At 41.3% G+C, this 18,336-nt stretch overlaps 1 protein-coding gene across 1 annotated transcript in view; it reads left to right on the forward strand.

Annotated features, from left to right (window-relative positions):
* The first annotated feature begins 794 nt into the window (after positions 1-794).
* The window catches only part of CUL4A (cullin 4A), a 37,961-nt gene continuing 20,419 nt past the window's right edge, over positions 795-18,336 (forward strand). The window contains exons 1-8 of the mRNA XM_071571372.1: positions 795-1,029; positions 1,569-1,684; positions 5,807-5,910; positions 7,950-8,019; positions 9,716-9,789; positions 11,202-11,364; positions 13,834-13,923; positions 15,608-15,690. Coding sequence (XP_071427473.1) covers positions 861-1,029; positions 1,569-1,684; positions 5,807-5,910; positions 7,950-8,019; positions 9,716-9,789; positions 11,202-11,364; positions 13,834-13,923; positions 15,608-15,690 — 869 coding nt within the window. The 5' untranslated portion in view covers positions 795-860. The remainder of the gene's footprint in view (positions 1,030-1,568; positions 1,685-5,806; positions 5,911-7,949; positions 8,020-9,715; positions 9,790-11,201; positions 11,365-13,833; positions 13,924-15,607; positions 15,691-18,336) is intronic.

Here is an 18,336-nt window from a genome sequence, read left to right on the forward strand (position 1 = left end):
GCGTTGGGAGCGCGGCGCAGTCATTGGCGGGCGGTGCTGGGGGGCGGAGCTGCGCTGTGTTTGTGCCGCGGGCTGGTGGCGGCGGAGGGTCGTACCCTCCTTGAGCCCCGTGTGACGGGACCCCGCTGATTGAGGACCCCCTCCCAGTCTCTTACCCGATGGAGCGCGGGGGCTGGAGCGCCCTTCTCCTGTCCCTCGCTGGCTGCGCTCCCGGGGGTCGCGTTGCCTGCGGGGAGCGCTTGGGTCGAAAAAGTTGAACTGAGCAATTAACTCCTGAAAACGTTGCTCCTAAAGGCACTAATGCTAGGGAGGCGTGTAAGATAAAGACACGCTCCGTGCCTGCGCAGGCTGGGCTCGGTTGTCCGAGCTGGGCTGGGGGAGCCGGTGAGCAGGGCGGCCTCGGGGCCGGTGGCTCTCCCGGGCAGGATGCGCCGCTACTCTGTGCATCCCGCCCCGGCCGCGTCTCGGGCGGGCAGAGCCGGGGGAAGGAGCGGGGGGCGCCGAGGGCCTGCGAGGTGACGGCGGAGGCGCTGTCGCCGCCCGGCCGGCCCGCGGGAGGCTGCCCCGGCCCAGGAGCCATTTTGTGCGCGGGGCTGCGCTGCCCAAGCGCCGCGGGCGGCCCGGGCCGGGCCACGGACCCGGACGCGCTCGGCGAGCCGGCCGCCAAGGCGCCCCGGCGCGGACAGGCGGCAGAAGCTCCCTCTTGGCCCGGCGGCGCTTGGCAGCCGCCCCCGGGCAATAGGGGAGGGCGGCGGGGTGGTGGCGGCGGAGGAGGAGGGGAGCGGAGGCGGGGACCGGGCGGCCCCGGCCGGGCCCAGCCCAGCGCGTTGCCCCGGCCGGACACGGCGCCCTGGGCGGAGATGGCGGACGAGCCGCAGAAGAAGCCGCACTTGTCGGCCTTGGTGGGGCACACAAACGGGCTCACCAAGCCCACCGCGCTGGCCGCCACCGCCACCCGCGCCGCGGGAGGAGGAGGAGGAGGAGGCGCGACCGCCTCCTCCAAGAAACTCGTGATCAAGAACTTCAGAGGTGGGTACGGGGCAGGCCGGGCCCTCTGCCCCGGCAGGTCCGCCCGGCCCCGCCGCCGGCCACAGCCCGACCTTTGTTTACCGCGCCCCCGGGCGCTCCCCGCCCCTTCCCCGGGCCGGGCCGGCGGGGCCCCGCCGCTGTCACCCGCCTTATCGGAGCCAGGGGCAGCTGCCCCGGTTGTGCCGTGCCCTGCCCGGGCTCCGGGGACACGCGGGGGGCTCCGTGTGCGGGGGCAGCGGCGGCTGCGCCTGGGAGGGAGCGGGCACTGAGCCACCTGGGAGTCAGCGCTGATCAGAGCCAGGCGAGGGCGGGTACCTCGCTAAAAGTAACACGGGCGTCAAATACAGCAGCCGGGGAGTCAAATGCGTCGTGGTAGGGTTTGGTCGCCTCCGCTGGGATTAGTGAGCCCTCTGCCAGTGCCAGAGTCACACAGTCGAGCGCAGCATGGCCTGGCAGAACTCGATGGAGCAGCGTGAGCGACATTGCTGCAGACTCCTCTGTGGTGGCGGATATTCAACTACTTGTGTCTTACTTCACAGAAAGACCCAGATTACCAGATAATTATACTCAGGACACCTGGCAAAAACTTCATGAAGCAGTGGGAGCGATACAGAGTAGCATTTCTATAAAATACAACCTCGAAGAGCTCTACCAGGTAAGGCACGTAGGGTTTTAGTTTCTTCTTTTGAGTTTAACAACACAAATAAACTGCTTTGAGACTCTCACAGGGCACACATTCAACATATTGTATTTTGATTTATTAAAAGCTGACTATATTTTGAACACTTCACTCTGTACTCTGTTTCTTGTCAGTTTTGTATACCAGTTCCTTAGAGAGTTACCAGGATCTGGGCCCATGAAAAAACAGTTTATGTTGGGCAACACAGAAAGCTATTCCTGGGCAGGGCTGAGATTTGTCTTGGTATCTTCAATATTCTGCCTACTCCACATGCTGAGAATGGCATGTTCTTCTAACTGGGTTATGAAGTTATGTGTTTCATGATGATTTTTGTACATGGTATCATGTCTTGTAAATAGAAATGTTGAAATGTTTGCTGTTATTAGATAATAACAGTACATTTCAACATCAGTACCTTTTGGGGAATTGAAAAGGCATCTCAATTGAGCAGACAACAAACTGTCAGTTTATCCATGTTTCATATTTCTGTTACATTTACATAACAATCAGGGTCTTAGTTGTTTTTTGTTCAAGTGGTGGTAAAATATTTCTGGAACTAATGGACTAATGGAGCAAGGACTAGGAAGGGTAAAAGAGAGACATAAGCCATTTCTTTCTACTTTCTCAATTTATATCTGATTTAGTTCTATGGTATTTTAAATCTATGTGCTTTAAGGTGCTTAACTGAAGTAGTGTTTTTTTTAACAGGGATCACATTATAAAAATTGCTGGTGCACACTGAGTTATGCTACACAGCATAAGTGAGTTATGAGTGTTCTATGGGGAAGATGTTTGGTCTACACGTGTTGATGCCCTTGCCCGACCAGGACTTAATACATTATTACACTCACCTAACATTTTCTGAACGTTCAATTGAGATAGTTTTGATGTTGTCTGCAAAGTGCAGACTTTGAGAGAGAGGAGAAGGCCAGCAGTTCGTAATGGGTTCATGCTTAAGAAAATCAGCCTGGATTTGAGAACTGACTGTAACTGTACTTATCTCTGTGATTAGTTAGGGTGTTGGGGTCTAAAATGGCTGATTATGTACATGTGTATTGACTTGATATAATTTATTGCCTTTAAATAGAAAAGTTGACTGTGTTGTATTCATCTATTAATACAGGTTTGCCGAGTTTGAATTGCATAATACATTTTAGCGTTTTAAACTCAGCATTTCAAAAATCCTGCTTTTTCGTGCCTATCTACAAAGAAAAATCCCACAGATGCTTTGAGCATTACCTAACTTGTTTTCAGAGGCTCAGAAATGAGATTATAGTAATATGGCTATGAAATCTCTGGGGTACAGACGAGTTTTGGCAGAAGAGGAGGTGAGGGATTTCAGATAACTGTGAAGGGAGAACTGTATTTCTTGCTTTTTCTCTTTGCCTGCTTATTTGTAAAATACTGTGCAAGGCCAGTCGAAGGATCAGTAAGGCAGCAAATGAGCAAGATACCTGCATAGTGGGTGGTGGCATCAGTGTGCCTGTGCAGAGACAGGTACTGACTCTCCAGTCAGGGGAATAAAAGATGAGGTTCAGCATCCACTGGAAACCTGATCTGTACTTACAGATCGTTCTAACTGCCTGTTGGTAAGCACAGTGTGCATAAGTTTTTACTATCTGTGCTTTTTTTTTTCTTTTTTTTCCTTTTTTTTTTTTTTGAGTCTTTATCCAACGTTATTGCAGGAAGTGAGAGGCCTGCTAGAGTTCAGTGCAGTGAGCAGGCTGGTGTACCAGCCTGCCTTTGAACTTTCTGATTTATTTATTTAATTTGGCTCAGTGGCTGAGGAGAAACTGAAGAACAATGACGAGGCTTTGTGGGAAGCCTGAAGGATACTCCTTCCCAGGCATTAGGGGCAGCATGGGATCAGGCATGAAGGTGCTTGGCAGAGACATAGTGAGCAATGGGAGGGTGGCAGCCAATTTTTTGCAACTAAAATAGAAATGATGTCTGGGATTGGTGGGAGATTGCACAGGTTTTGACAGAAGTAGCTTATACTTGGTGAGATAGAGAAGTAGGACAGTTCAAAAATTGCCAAATGAGGCATGAGTGATAAAAATAATGGGAAAAAAATTACCTTTCCAATGAGGTCCTAATAACCTGAAATGGGGCAGCACTGCCCTTCTGTAGGACATAGAATAGGGCAGTGTAGTAGTAAAGGAAAAAAATTTATGAGTTGTGAGCAGACTTTTATTTGGATGGGTGGATAGGAACAGCCATGTCTGAGCACACATAACAAGCTATCTGCACAACAGTTCAGTGTGAATACTGTTTGTTGGAAGTATTGTTTTACTCACCTGGTTTAAGACCAGATGAAAAACATAGTATAGGCACTGTGTGATAATTTTGTTTGTTTGTATACTTTAATGTTCTGTCAAAATTGAGAAACCTATTTTTATGTGCATTTAAATAAAATGACATTAGGTAGGTTAGAATTACCCCATGGAGAGAGTTCTGTGAGGCAGATTCACTTTGTGTTTTGGATGACAAGCTGTTCAGTATGTTAGAATCTGTACAGGAAATAACAGAAGAAATAGCAATAACTTGCTAAATGTTAAAACAGAAGCCTCTGCTCCAAACAAGTTATTAAAAGACTGATTTTGAACAAAATTTTTACTACATCTGCGTGGGCTAAGAAACTGAAAGTGTCACCTCTGTTATTACTGTAGTTTTTTTCCAAACTAAATGTGTGCAAGATGAATAAAACTCGATTCAAGTGTCTTAAAAAAGAGAGTCAGGAAGAGCTGACTGAAACAAATGCTGAATAACAAGGAAATTACTAGATTTCATGCCACCAAAAAAAAAAAAAAGAAAAACAGAGCAGGAACAGGTGGTATGGCTGCAGTTGTAATATACTTTAAGCCACTACTGCTGCCTAAGGAATCATAAAATGGTTTGGGTTGGAAGTGACCTTAAAAGATCATCAAGTTACAATCCCCCTGTCATGGGCAGGGACACCTTCTACTGGACTGGACTGTTCAGAGCAGCCCAGCTTTTCCCCTCACCTCTCTTTTGGCCCATGCACTTGGTAGCACATGTGTTTGGGTGATCTTAAACTGAAACAGTGAAAAACATTTAGTATTGCTGTGACAAAGAATTGCATGCTGGCATTAAAAACCATAATGTTTCATAATAGAAATAAGACACACACAAAAAAGATAGAATTTGGAAGAAAAATCAGTAAAGGCCTAGCACTGCAAAAATACTGAAACTTTGTCCAAATTCATTGATGTTACCAAAAAATTTGTCAACAAAATGCCACTGTAAATCCTCTGAAGCAAAGGACAGCATTCTTGGGTCAGTTTTAGTTGCCCAGGTGACATATTGCTTTAAATCTTTAGCAGTGTTCTCTGCAGTGTCACCTCATAGCATAAAGGCTGTTGTCATTAATGTAGTGACCACAAGAAGATGTGGTTTTGGGCAAAATTAGTCTCCTTAGTTAGGATAAGTACTCAACTAAATCCTGTGAGGTCCCAATAAATCAAGTCTTTATACAATAGTTAATGTGGGGCTGGTTTGGATTTTTTTTTGTTTGGGGTTTTTTGAAATTATTTTTTCCCCTCAGTTTATGTACCTTAACATGAATGTGTGAATAAGTGGAAATATTTGGATATAAATAAGTTAATAAAAAGACAGGAAAGTAGCTATACTCATTCATCATCTAGAGAGACTGGTTGAAATGTCTACCTTACAGTTACTGAGCAATTAAAGTATTTGCTATGATTGTGTCCTCCCCCCAAAAAAGGACGTGTGTACTTGCACTGAAGGATGCACAAAATGGACCCAACAGGAGGAGTTCTGCTCCTGTGCAGTATTGGAGGAGGTAGAATTCTGGTAATGTTTAACAACATCTGAAATATGACCTCAATTCTTATGGTGGACCTTGTTTGTATACAAAGTCTAGCAGCATAAGAAGGGACCAAAATCAGAAAGCAGTCATGAAGTCTTGATTTTTCTACAGAATTTCATTCTGATGTTTTGGTTTTGTCCACTCTGAACATATAATACATATTTTTTCCTTTATTGTCACCCTCAACTACACAGACAAAATTTGAGTTCTTTTTTTGTCTCACTCATAATCTTGTTTTGTTTTTTTAGGCTGTTGAAAACCTCTGCTCTTACAAAGTCTCTGCTACGTTGTACAAACAGCTGCGACAAGTCTGTGAAGAGCATGTTAAAGCACAAATCCTTCAGTTCAGAGAATATCCTTTTGTCATGCACAGAAGTGGTTAGAATTATTAGTTTAAATCATTACTTTTTAAAACATCACTTTGTAAAAATTAGACCAGTAATTGTCTATGTGTTAGAGGTGTTTGACCACTTGCATATTTTCAAATCGGGCATAAGCAGCTTCAGTCATCTGGGTGAATAATTTTTGTGTACCTATAACTAGCATAATAATAAGGATTTACTTTTTGTTTCAATAGGAATGCAAATTTTATACCTAGTCTATAAAATTTCAATAGCACTATGACATTTCACAGTAGTTACAAATTTCTGTGTCAGGTGAGTAGTGAAGGTACTTATGGTTGCAATAGCGTAATAAACATCACCACAGTAATTTTTCAACAATAGTAAAAGAATTCTCAGACATAAAGTGCCACTGTTCGACTAGTAATAACCAGTGGTCAACAGCAATATGTCACAAAGGCATTCAACAAGCCTTCAGGTATCTTACGTGTACCTTGAGAGGTTCTTGTGAGAGAGCTCTAAGTTCAGGAGGTCGTTTGGGATGCACAGAAGCCTGAGTTTTATGGCAAATTTCCCCATGGTTTACTGGTGTTACATTGCTGGGCTTTTCTTCTGTCTCAGTGGGTCACAGAAGTGTCTTGGATCTCCTGTGGGCACCTGGGTGCAGCCAGCCCTCTTGTCTGAATCCAGTCGACTTTTGCATGCTGAGAAGGTGATATTTGTCTTTTCTGTGATATCCATGGGGCTGCACTTTGTTGGGCAGTAGACAGAGCGAGTTTTGGTGCCCCTTGCTGTCCCCACATTCATGGAAAGTGTCTTAGAAAGCAGATGCTGGATGGAGAGTGCTATACTGAACAGATACTCTAGTACTAAGGCTGCTGGCAGTGTTTCCAGGTCTCTTTATGTATTTTATTAGCAGAAAATGATAGGATAAAAGGACAAAAACAAGGGACTGGGGCCTAAAAAGAGCCTTCTTTCCAGATGAATGCTTTAAATGTGCTTTGAATTGTGCCTCTGTTTCTCAGTTCACTACATTCCCCAGGCAGGTGCCTACAATCATGAAGAACATAATTATTTTTTCCTATTACATAACTAAGTACTAACATGGTTTTGGGGTTACGTGGTTTTGGGTGATTTCTTTTTTTTGAGTCTCATTTCAGGAGTATCCTTCTACATAGCACATGAGTCAGTACAGTAGTCTCTTGAACAAACCTGGTCTCTGAGAACCAGTTTTATGGTCATCTCTAAAGCAGTGTACAGTCAACCATTTTTTGCATCCCTCCTTTTTCAGACTTTAGATTATCTTATGAAGGGTGTTTTAAAAATTTGCTTTCACCCTGGGCTCTTGACAGAACTGATGGTTGGAGAATTGAGAGTTCTGTATTTTACAGGTATTCCACTTTATGTCCTAAGGACACGAGATCAGATTAATCAGATTTTGCCAGAGCAAGTTGGAGATGATAATGTGGGGGAGAGGAGGGAAAAGTCTTATTTGGATTTACTTGTATGACACATGAAAATTCTGTTACTTGTAAATAACAGTTGGATCTGTTGTGTAATGAAGAAAAGTCTGTAGATTACTTAGGGTGACCTGGAGATGTATATGAAAAGGGTGGTATTTGGATTTGTTGAGGATTATTTAGAACTGTAACTGCTTTTAAGAGATTAGGGTCACTCCTGTTGTGCACAGTGTGAACTCATTAAACAAGCAAAATAACCTTTCCATCCCTCTCACCTCTGTTGGTGAAAGGTTGTTTTTGACATTGGTGGGATTTCTGTTTAAATCTATATTAAGGTTATACAGTGCAGCCACTAGATGGTATTGCTGAAGAGCAGTGAGTGTTATTCCTTGAAAACACAGGGAGGCCTTTTGGAGAACTGCCAGCCCCTGTGCTGGGTAGGAGCTCTGCAATTAACAGTTTATCTCCAGCAGGCAGAGTAGCGTTGGAATATCCATGGAGCAGCTGTGCTTAGTGGCTGACAAAGATCATCTCCAGAATCTGGCCTCAAAAGATACTGGCAAACTAGTTTTCCTTAATGGGTGCTGTACAGATTCTCTGGATAGTCTTTTATTTTTAAAGAAGATAAATAAATGTTGGCAAGATCACTGCAGACAAATGGTAAGTTCAGAATACATATCCTTGAGGTGCAAAACCAGGTTTGTCATAGTTTCAGCTTGGGACTGTGCTGCACCTCCTCCAAATTTCAGCATTGCTTTTCTCTTTTCCCTTTGCTAGTTGAGGGCAGTTTTGTTGAAACTCAGGTTCTGTTGTGTTACTCTCTGACTTTCATAGGCTTCATATGAAGTTGGAATATCATTCAGAAATATAGTGACACCTTTTTTTCTGTGTGTCAAAAACTAGCCAGGCAATGCTGAAACTGTCTACAGTTTTCAATTTTAAGTAATTGGAGAATCCACAATGTTAGCTTTTAGATAGCTTCAAAAATGAGGTTAATTTGTGACTTTTTTTTCAAAGCAGAGATGATTATCCTGACTATAGAGCTAAGAAACAGGAAGATTAAAGAACTGAAACTTGCTTTCTTTCTGCCTTTGTCTTCTACCTCCACAATCATTTATGTTTCAAAAAAAAATTCTTTCTCAAACACACTCCATGTGAATTGTGCTTTTAAGGAAGCATCATTATAATTCCAAACCAGCATTTTTCAATGAGTTTTTATTGTATTGTCACTTAGCTTTGGTTGAATTTCTATTTTCATTCCTCAAATCCACCTCTCCCTCCCTCCCTGTGAGGAGTGGACAGTGGTGTGTCATTTTTATCTGAATTAAAAATGTAAAATTAGGGAAATCATTTGAAAAAACTTGACAGTCTAATGAAAACAGAGTTGAAGATTATTGTATTGAAAATGTAATTAAACTGAGCCTGTGATTTTATAAAAAGGCTTTTGCTGTGAACGCTGTTGACTTTAATTATGTGTAAGCATTCTTTTTTTTTTCCTTCTTTCCTTAAAGCAACAACCTGTAGCAAGTGGCTTTCTTGCTGATGTGCTGGATTAGCACTTGTGGTATTTAAGAAAAAAAATCAAACTTACTGCTATGTTGCTTTAATATTTTTGGATGAAAGCTATGTCAGTTTAAAAATTGCTTCAGAAGCAATGAAATCTTTTAGGGAAGGAGTAGGTGGACAGCTGGGAATAGAAATCTCTGTATCTGGCCTGGGGGTGAGTGAGTGAGTTACTGACATTCTGAATTATGCTAATGCTAAACTGAGAGCTGGGCAGCTGTTCTATGAGTAAAGTTAAAAACGGATTTTGAATGTGCAAGAGTAATAAGCTAAAAAAACACCTTCTCCCACTTTAATGAGAATATGTTTTTATATCTTATTTCTTCTGTTAGATTTAATATATCTCTGTTTTTCTCATGAATTTTGGCGCTAACTTTTATTATTAAAAGATTTATTGCACAGCTTGTTCCTGTTCCTGCATAAAGCTGCCTTTTTTAAAATTTTAAAGCAAAACCCATGTCAGCCTGCTAGTTCAGGATATTTACTGACTGTCTTGGTGGTGCTGTTTGAGTAGCTTATGTATCTCAGTGGTATAAAGCTCCTAGCAGGTTAATAAAACTATTTAGTAAATAGTTAGGAATTTGAAAACTGTCTTGAATGTACTTGGCAATACCACTTAGTATTGGCTTCAATAAATTGCATACCAGTGGCTGTACCAGTCACTGTAAGTGTTGAAAATACCTACATCAGTAATTAAGGTGCATGTCTATGTGATAGTATTTTAGAATTTGTTTTATAACTTAAAATACCACGTGGTGGTAAAGAAAAAAATGTTTTCTATATTTGTCTTCAGATCATGATCAGAAGCATTTTCTTATTTTTGGATCGTACCTATGTGCTTCAAAATTCAATGCTTCCTTCTATATGGTAGGTATCCATGTAAGTATTTATCAGCTCTTTAGGGTGTGGACATGCTATAATACTTGGAAAGATTGAAAATAAATTTTTCACATTATAGTTGATCTGTTTAATAGATCTTTAAAATTTTATGTCACTTTATGGAAATAAATGTGTCCGCATGTATATACATGTATCATTTCCTTCTTCCCCAGGAGTATTAATTGTTAAGTGAGGGTAAAAAAGACCTGTGAACATAAAAGTCAAGGCACGCTTAGCTGTAGCTGTCGTAGCCTCCTCCTGACTGCTACCTCTGCTCCTTAGCACTGGCTCAGCAGGACTTTAGCTGCTTCTGCTGTTGGCAAAATACAACATTGAGCTTCTTGTTCTGTTTTTTTAAGTTAGTCAGATACAGTGACAAGGTGCAGATTATCTTTCCAGCGCTGGCCTCTTCAGAGTTGAGACGTGTGGCTCAGAGCACTTGGGAGAATGCCATTGGACATTCAGCCCCACTGTAGCTGAATCTTTGGACATTCTGTTTTTAAGCCTCTCTCCTGAGGCCATTTTGTATCTTGCCCAGCAAACAAACCCAGGCTTTGCCAAAAATTTCTGGTATTATTTCTTCAAAAGAAAAAAGAAATTCATAGACAAAGTACTGAAGTAAAAGCATGTCTTTTCCCTGCCTGACTGATCTGTGCTCTTGAGAGTTCCTCAGGCTGTCTGAGGAGCTTGACATCTTTCTCCCACATCTTGCTTGTCCAGTGGACATCTTTCTTTCCAGCCTCTGCAGTAGCTTTCCTCCAGCTCTTTGTGCTAGACTTCCTTTTGCTATATGATATTCAAGAGCTTTGTTCTCATACTGGGAAATTCCTTTTATTGAAATCCTGATACATGTGAAGAAGTTGGAGGTAACAAGTTTCATCACAGATTCCTCAGTTTTCCATGGCCAGGACAATATTTAATAATTGGCTGCTTCATGGCAGAGAGGCACCATTCCTCCTCTTGGAATGAAACAAGAATCTGATACAGGTGATAAGATTCTAGAGTTAAAAAGAACTCATGCTTTTAAAAGAACTTTTAGTTGGCTGAAAGATTGACTAATCCAGGGAATCTTACTTTAAGGTATATGTTCAGATTTTTTTATTATTTTTTAACAAACAGAGAAAATTATAGTACATTATGTGAAAGATGGACAGGCTCGTCACGGTTCTCAGGTGGAGTGTATGCATCTGGTAGCATGTGACCTGGTATTTCTATGATTAATTCTTGTTACAGTTGTATTAGTGGGCAGTGTCAAAAACAATATACACACCATTAATATAATCTCTTTCTGCATAATATGTATACACTACATATATTTTATGTGTTTATTTTTCTCAAACTGAGGCAGATTTTTCAAAAGAGCCAACATGCTGACTTCCTAATTTTTGGTATTCACACAGGGATATGGGGTTAGAGTTATTTAGAAACCACATCATTAGTGACAAGCAAGTTCAGACCAAGACTATTGATGGAATTCTCCTGCTGATCGAAAGAGAAAGAAATGGTGAAGCTGTGGACAGGAGTTTGTTGCGGAGTTTGTTGAGCATGCTGTCTGATCTGCAGGTGAGTACAGCAACATTCACTAGTGCTGCCTGCTTTTAGAAACAGTTTGACTCTTCTAATTCATGTCTTGTACAAAAATTATTCTGTGCTTCTAGTAAAGGTGCTTCACAGACTAGCTATTGGATTGATAAGACTACCTCTTCTTCAGCTGACATACAATCTTTTATTCTCTGTCTTTAAATGAGACCTCTCTGTTTTCCTTAGATAAGGTAGTGGCTTGCAGATCTTAATAGATTTGCAAGTTTTTTAGTATGTGCAATATTTTGTCTGTCTTAAGCACACATTGTTGAATCCCAGTGAAATTAAGTGTAGGAACAGGAAAAGACCCACTCTGTCACTGTAAAAAGGTGTCACCCTTTGAAGCCCAACTCTTGAGTCTGTATCACAACAACATGGCTGTATTGGCAACTTCTCAGCAGAAATGCCAAGGATAGAATGGGATGCCAAGTTGAGGCCAGGGTTTTCAAATAGATCATGTCAAGCTGTAACTTACTGGAACTTTCCATGAGCAGAAATACTAATTAACCAAGGAGACTGAGGAGTGCTGTGCTTCTGCCTTCAGCATAGATTGTCGCTGGGTTGATGTTGCAGCCTTGTGTCATGTGCAGTGAAACTTTGGAGCTGCCTTCCACTGTTGAGGATGCTCCATTTCCAAGTGGCGTACAGTGTTAAAAAACTCGCTGAAGGTTAAAAAAGAATTTGAAAAGGAAGACTGCATAAAACAGTACTTTTTGGTTAGACAGCTTACCTTTCAGGTTAATTCTCTTGACTTTATTATGTAGCTTTCTTTAGCATACAAAAAAAAATTAATAACTAATTATCCTGTTCAAGAGAAAAGGCAAATTTTGTCAGTGATTTTTCAGAACATATAACTCTCTAACTGCATCATCTCTGTATAGGAGTTGACTTTTTAATATTTATTACTGTTCAGCAAAGTACTAACTAAAGATGCACATTCCCCCTTACTGTATCCTTCCTGCAGAATTTGATTTGTCTGCATTTTCCTTCATTGGCTCAAAAGAGTAGTTTTCTTTTTTTTTCACTAGGGAAAGTAAGGTAGTCTAATCTGTCCTTTCATAATAGCTGTTGTTTCACTGAGATAGAGATACGCTTGTACACCTATAATTATATGCCAGGATCTTTACTTCTCCCTTTCAACAGAAGTTATCTCCCGAAGCAAGAGTAATTAATTAATTAAGCAAATCTTATATTTCAATTTAAAAGAATTAATCTCCATTCGTGACATTTAGGCAATTATGCAGTTGAGGCCCAGCTGCTGAAAGTTGGTTGTTATTTGCATAAATCCTACTCTATAGCTGTTTCCTATTGCAGAGCTTTAGTTGTGTTTTATGCATATACTGTTAATGTTCTTTCAGTTTTCCTGATGGAAAGGAAGGTAAGAAATGAAATCTAGTATTTGATTCTGTTCACATGGAGGTAGTGCAAAGAGGAGGCTGAAACAATGAGTTGATGTCTGCTTGTGATGCTGAGTTAGTGAACTGTCATGTTCTGAATGCTTTTCAAACCAGAAGTTTCATATTTAAGTTTGCACTGAAATAAAGCATCAAGCTTCTAAAAGTCACAGAATGATACAAAGGTTTGTGTAGGAAGGAGATTTAAGGGTCATGTAGCTCTAAACCCCTTGCCATGTTGAGGGAACCTTCCATTGGAAGTCCTTAAGAGAAATAAAAGTGGTCAGACTGTAAATGAGTTTTACATCTCAGCAATATGTTTTGGAAGAAATATTTTCTTCTATGGCACTCAAGGAATCTTTCCCTTTTCATTGTCCCTCTGTTTACACGTTATTCCTTAGCTACCTTCCAGACTGTTTTCAATCTTTATATAAATGTCCTTTCTAATTTATTTCTGTTCTATAATAAACTGTTAATCATTATGCAAAAAATTTTTAATGCCTGTTATTGTTGTTGGTGCCCTTTTTTGCACACCTTATTTGTTCGCTGGAGAAAGACAGTTCACCTTATTTGGTATAATTCATTTTTCATGGGCAACTGAGAGAAACCTGGCAGATATGAAGATGCTTTAGTGAGTGTATTATTCTTTACTGATGAGAGTTACCTAGTCTGTGCCAATGTTTCACTAGTTGGAAGTTTTTTTTTCTCCACAGAAATATCCGTGGGAATTTTGAGCTCGGGTGGATGATATGTTATTGCTGTGCTGTGATATTGGGTACTGGTGTTGGGCTGAGTGCCTTAAGCAGAGCCTGTCAATTTAGACCATTTGAGTATCGATGACTGAAACACACCCTTGGTGCCCTGGAAGTCAGCTCTGATCTCAGTCTTTCTAAAACCAGCAGGCAAACAGAACTTCTGTGCTAACGTAACGTTACTCTGACACTTCCCACAGTGGTGTGCATTCTTGAGATTTTACTTGCCCTCTACACCTGACAAACAAAATATTCCACCGTTTCTGGGAGCTTAATGACAGTAACTAAATTAATTTCTTGTCCAGGTTTACAAGGAATCATTTGAACAAAGATTTCTGGAAGAGACAAATTGTTTATATGCTGCAGAAGGCCAAAGATTAATGCAAGAAAGAGAGGTAGGTGCATGCTGTAGATGTTTGCCTTTATGTTAGTTTTATCAGCTGTGGGATTATGTGGGAGCTTCTGGTAATGCCATGTTCTGTGAATGTTCAGTGAAATTTACTGGCTGTCAGGTATTGAAGTGTTTTGATACGGACTACAGTATCAAAGGACTCTTATTGTATCAAAGGGAAGAGCAGGCCCCATATTGCCGTGGTACTTGATATATATAAAGTGTGGAGTAACCCAGTGACATTTTCTGTAGCTGAAGTCACACTACCAGAAAGTCATTTCCACATGAAGCCTAAAGGTGTGCCATCAATATTATTTTTGCCCAAGAGCTGTGAAATGTCCACTGGCATCATTTTACTCTGTGGTTAATACCAAAGTAAGCAATTTCTTTTTTTTGCTGGTTTGTTGTATTTATTTTGCAGTTTTGTTTCTTTCCCTTAATTGGTTAAATAAACTTGACACATTTTTGCTTTCTGTTCACTTGAGATAAAATTATGTCCTGTGGTGGGCAGCCTGCAAATGTCGGTATCTGAAAATGTGTGTGTCTCTTGATGGTCTAAAATACTGAAGACTGTTTCTTAATTCCATTTTAGCACAGAATCACTACAAACATTTTGAAAACACCTGTTTTCATTGAATTGAGGTGAATCCCTGTGTTTTATCCTGCCCCATTTACCTCATTCCCTGGTGTTCCAGTGGGACCTGAGGTGAAATTCTTCAAACACAGGTCTTGAAACCAAGAGTCTTACTGCATTTGTACATCTAGGAGAAAGCTGTGGGAAAACAGAAAAGGAGTGAGACCCTAATGTACACACCATATACATGTACATACTTACGCATACACAGGTAACATGTGCACACATGTATGTATGTATGGCCAGACTTCGCGAACGAAGATTTGGGCAGGGCTTTCCCCGCGTGGGTGTGCCCTTCCAGCCTGCACAGTGGATTTTTTAGGTGAGGCACAGCGTGCACAGAACTGGCCCCACCCTTTAAGTCCTGAGGTCCATTTGCCACGGCTGAGCAAGTTTGGACAGTGACAGTGAAGTCCGCGGGACTGTCACAGCACCCGGCACTAACCGGGGCTGACCCTGCTGAGCATCCGAGATGTGACGGGATGGGATGGCAGGGAGGCATTGAACTGCCAGGGGATGGTCCCCACTGAGACTCGAACTCAGGACCTTGGGATTCAGAGTCCAGAGTGCTCTCCTTTACACCACGGGACTGCCCCATATGTGCACACATATGCATCTACATACATATGTACATGCACATACCTGTTGTAATGTGTTCTAAATGTGTTAACTCTCCATAGAAAAATATGCTCCACTGGACAAAATGCCATTGATATAATAGAACTCTATGGTTCACACCAACTGGAAATCTGCTCTGTGATACTTTATGGGCTGGCTTAGCTCAGAAGGGTGTTGAGAAAAAAATTAACCTACTCTGAAAAATTCTCAGATTTGTTTTTCTCTGTCTTTCTGTCAGGTGTGTTTATAATACACTTAATATGAAGTAACACTGATTAAGAAAAATACAGATTATGTGGTACATAACATTTTGGTGAAATAGTCCTTTCCGTTTCAAACTCCCTCTAAATTCTTAGTTTAAAATAATTGCCATGAAACAAGATTATCTGCCTTTCATACCTTTGTAGCTGAACTTGTCATTCTCTTGTCTCACTAGGTCCCAGAATATCTTCACCATGTTAATAAACGTTTAGAAGAAGAAGGAGACAGAGTAATAACATATTTAGACCACAGCACACAGTGAGTACAAATTTTGTCATTTTTAATATAAGTCTAGCATTCTTTGTAAATCACTATGGTTATCTGTGGTTTTAGAGACACAAAGATTATTTCTGTATTACCTTTAAGATATTATCTTGTTGACAGTTCTTGTGATACAGCTTGGATTTTTACAGATTTCATTTTTATCAAAAATTACACCTAAAATAAAAATATACTTTCAATAAGAAGGGAGAAGCTTGTCCAGAAATATGAATCCTGTATACTGAAGTTAACATCATATAAGAACTCAAATTTGCCTTATCAAAATAACATCTGATTTTAGCTGTTCATGCACCGATAACAACTTTAACCAAAAATCCCTTGAGGGAAGAAGACTGATTAGAAAAAACCCCAACCAAACAAGAAAAAAACAACCAAACAACAAAAAAAAACACAAGAAAACCCAAACAAACCCTAAAAGGACAGAGGACAACATGAACATCACTCATGAGCAGTTCAGGATGTGAATTTAGCGATAGATCAGTTGGTGCAGCTGCTGCCAATGTACTGTGTGAGGTAGCTTGTCCTTTTTTCAGTCGGGTTTTGAGTAATAGTTTGGGTTTTCTTGGGTTAAAATGTGTGTTCAGGAGGTACTGCAGAGTCACTGGCACACTATATAGATCCATATATAACTTGTCCTGCAGTAACCTCTTGCTTACTTTTTATTAAGAACGTAACATTTTATTTTATCTTGTAGTCTTCCAGATGATATATTGGCATTTCATCAAGTGTCAAAAGGAGAAATGAATAAAAATTATCATTTTAACTTACTGTTGTTCTTCAGATATTATATATATATATTCACACATACAGCATACTTTACGCAACACATGGAAAGTGTGTCATTGCAGCCCATAGAAGGATTCTTTAAGCCCATCCGTACGTGCCTTTCTGGACAGCGGACCAGAATAACCATTTTTCCTTGTCAGTCAGTAGATGACCAAGGCAGATGACTTTGAGGCCATACAGAAGGTATCTTTAGGCTCATTCCTTAGCTAACAGTCAAGATAAATAAAATACTCATTTTGTCTACTTGTTAAAGTGTAGTGCTCTGCCTCTTGGCCTCAAGCAGATGGATTCTCCTTCCTTCCCCTGTACACAGGATAGGTCTTCCAGGGCAAAGGATGGTATTTCATACAGCCCTGACTCCTGCGGTTGGAGACAGCCAGCAGCTGTAGATAGGAGTAGCTGGAAATGCCAGGGAATATGAAAATGACCATAAAAATTGCTGTGTGTTCATACTGAGGGTTTGTCTAAACAGTATTTCATATTCACATATGACCCACTGAAGGGAAAGAATAGACAAAGTGAATGTGATGCCCAGATACTCTGCTAGTATCTACCTGTTTTCATCTCAGAGTGTTTTCTGAACCTGATGTGGTTGGTTTGTATTTCTTTGAAATACTTGCACTATCTGTCTCATGGGATGCACATAAGCTTTTCCATCTAGTCTTTGGCAATATGTTCTACTGGGGCACCAGCCACCATGTGTTGTTGCCTCCTTTTGTGCAAGTCTGGTTCCCAGCACCATCACTGGTGAACCCAGTTCTTGCATTGGAAAGGAAGGTGATCAGTCAGTTCCCTTTCGCTCTCGTTTCTGCCTGTCAGCACACTGTGGCCCTGCTAAGGCATCTCTTTCCCAGAAAGCAGAGTCTTGAAGTTGTCTCCCTTGTAGCTGCTGCTGCATCCTTTGATCATTCCTGCTGCCTTCTCTGAACCTTTCCAAATTCTAATCTAACCTTTTTGAGATGAAGAGCCTGAACTGGTGTAGTGTATTGAAAGTCAGGCATGTCCCCTGATGAGCAGTTTCGGGGAATATGCTGTTTTAGTGGAGGTACACTTGTGTTTTAGCAAAAGTGTATGTTGCTGGTCCCGTGGTGTAAAGGAGAGCACTCTGGACTCTGAATCCCAAGGTCCAGAGTTTGAGTCTCAGTGAGGACCATCCCCTGGCAGTTCAATGCCTCCCTGCCATCCCATCCCATCAGATCTCGGATGCTCAGCAGGGTCAGCCCCGGTTAGTGCCGGGTGCTGTGACAGTCCCGAGGACTTCACTTGCACTGTCCAAGCTCTCTTGGCCGTGGCAGATGAACCTCAGGACTTAAATGGTGGGGCCAGTTCTGTGCACGCTGTGCCTCACCTAAAAAATCCACTGCACAGGCTGGAAGGGCACACCCACGTGGGGAGAGCCCTGCCCAAATCTTTGTTCGTGAAGTTTGGCCATACATACATACATACATACATGTTGCTCTGTAAAAGGCTTCCATAAATCCAAGTGAAGCATCTCTTTTATAGGAAATCTCAAGTAAGGAGCTGAGATGGAGTTTTATAAAAGTTAACTTGGAAATAAATGGTTGATCTTACATTGTCATATTGCAAGCAGTGGTAGAAGTTTGTGTTTTCGTATTTTACACTGTGAAAGATGTAAAGGAAAACTTGATACTATTTTTCACTCCTAACTAAAGTGAATGTATCAAACAAATACTTGATTAATAGTAAAAAGTAGGGACAAATTTAAAATGTGATCCAAATTTGAGTCTTATGGTTTTAGCTCAATTTATGCTTATGTAGGTACATAACGCAATTAGGCTGAGATTTAAGCATAGACAGTGGATATTATGTTGGTTT

This window comes from Pithys albifrons, chromosome 1 (assembly GCF_047495875.1).
Source record: "Pithys albifrons albifrons isolate INPA30051 chromosome 1, PitAlb_v1, whole genome shotgun sequence".
In the NCBI taxonomy this organism is placed as follows: domain Eukaryota; kingdom Metazoa; phylum Chordata; class Aves; order Passeriformes; family Thamnophilidae; genus Pithys; species Pithys albifrons.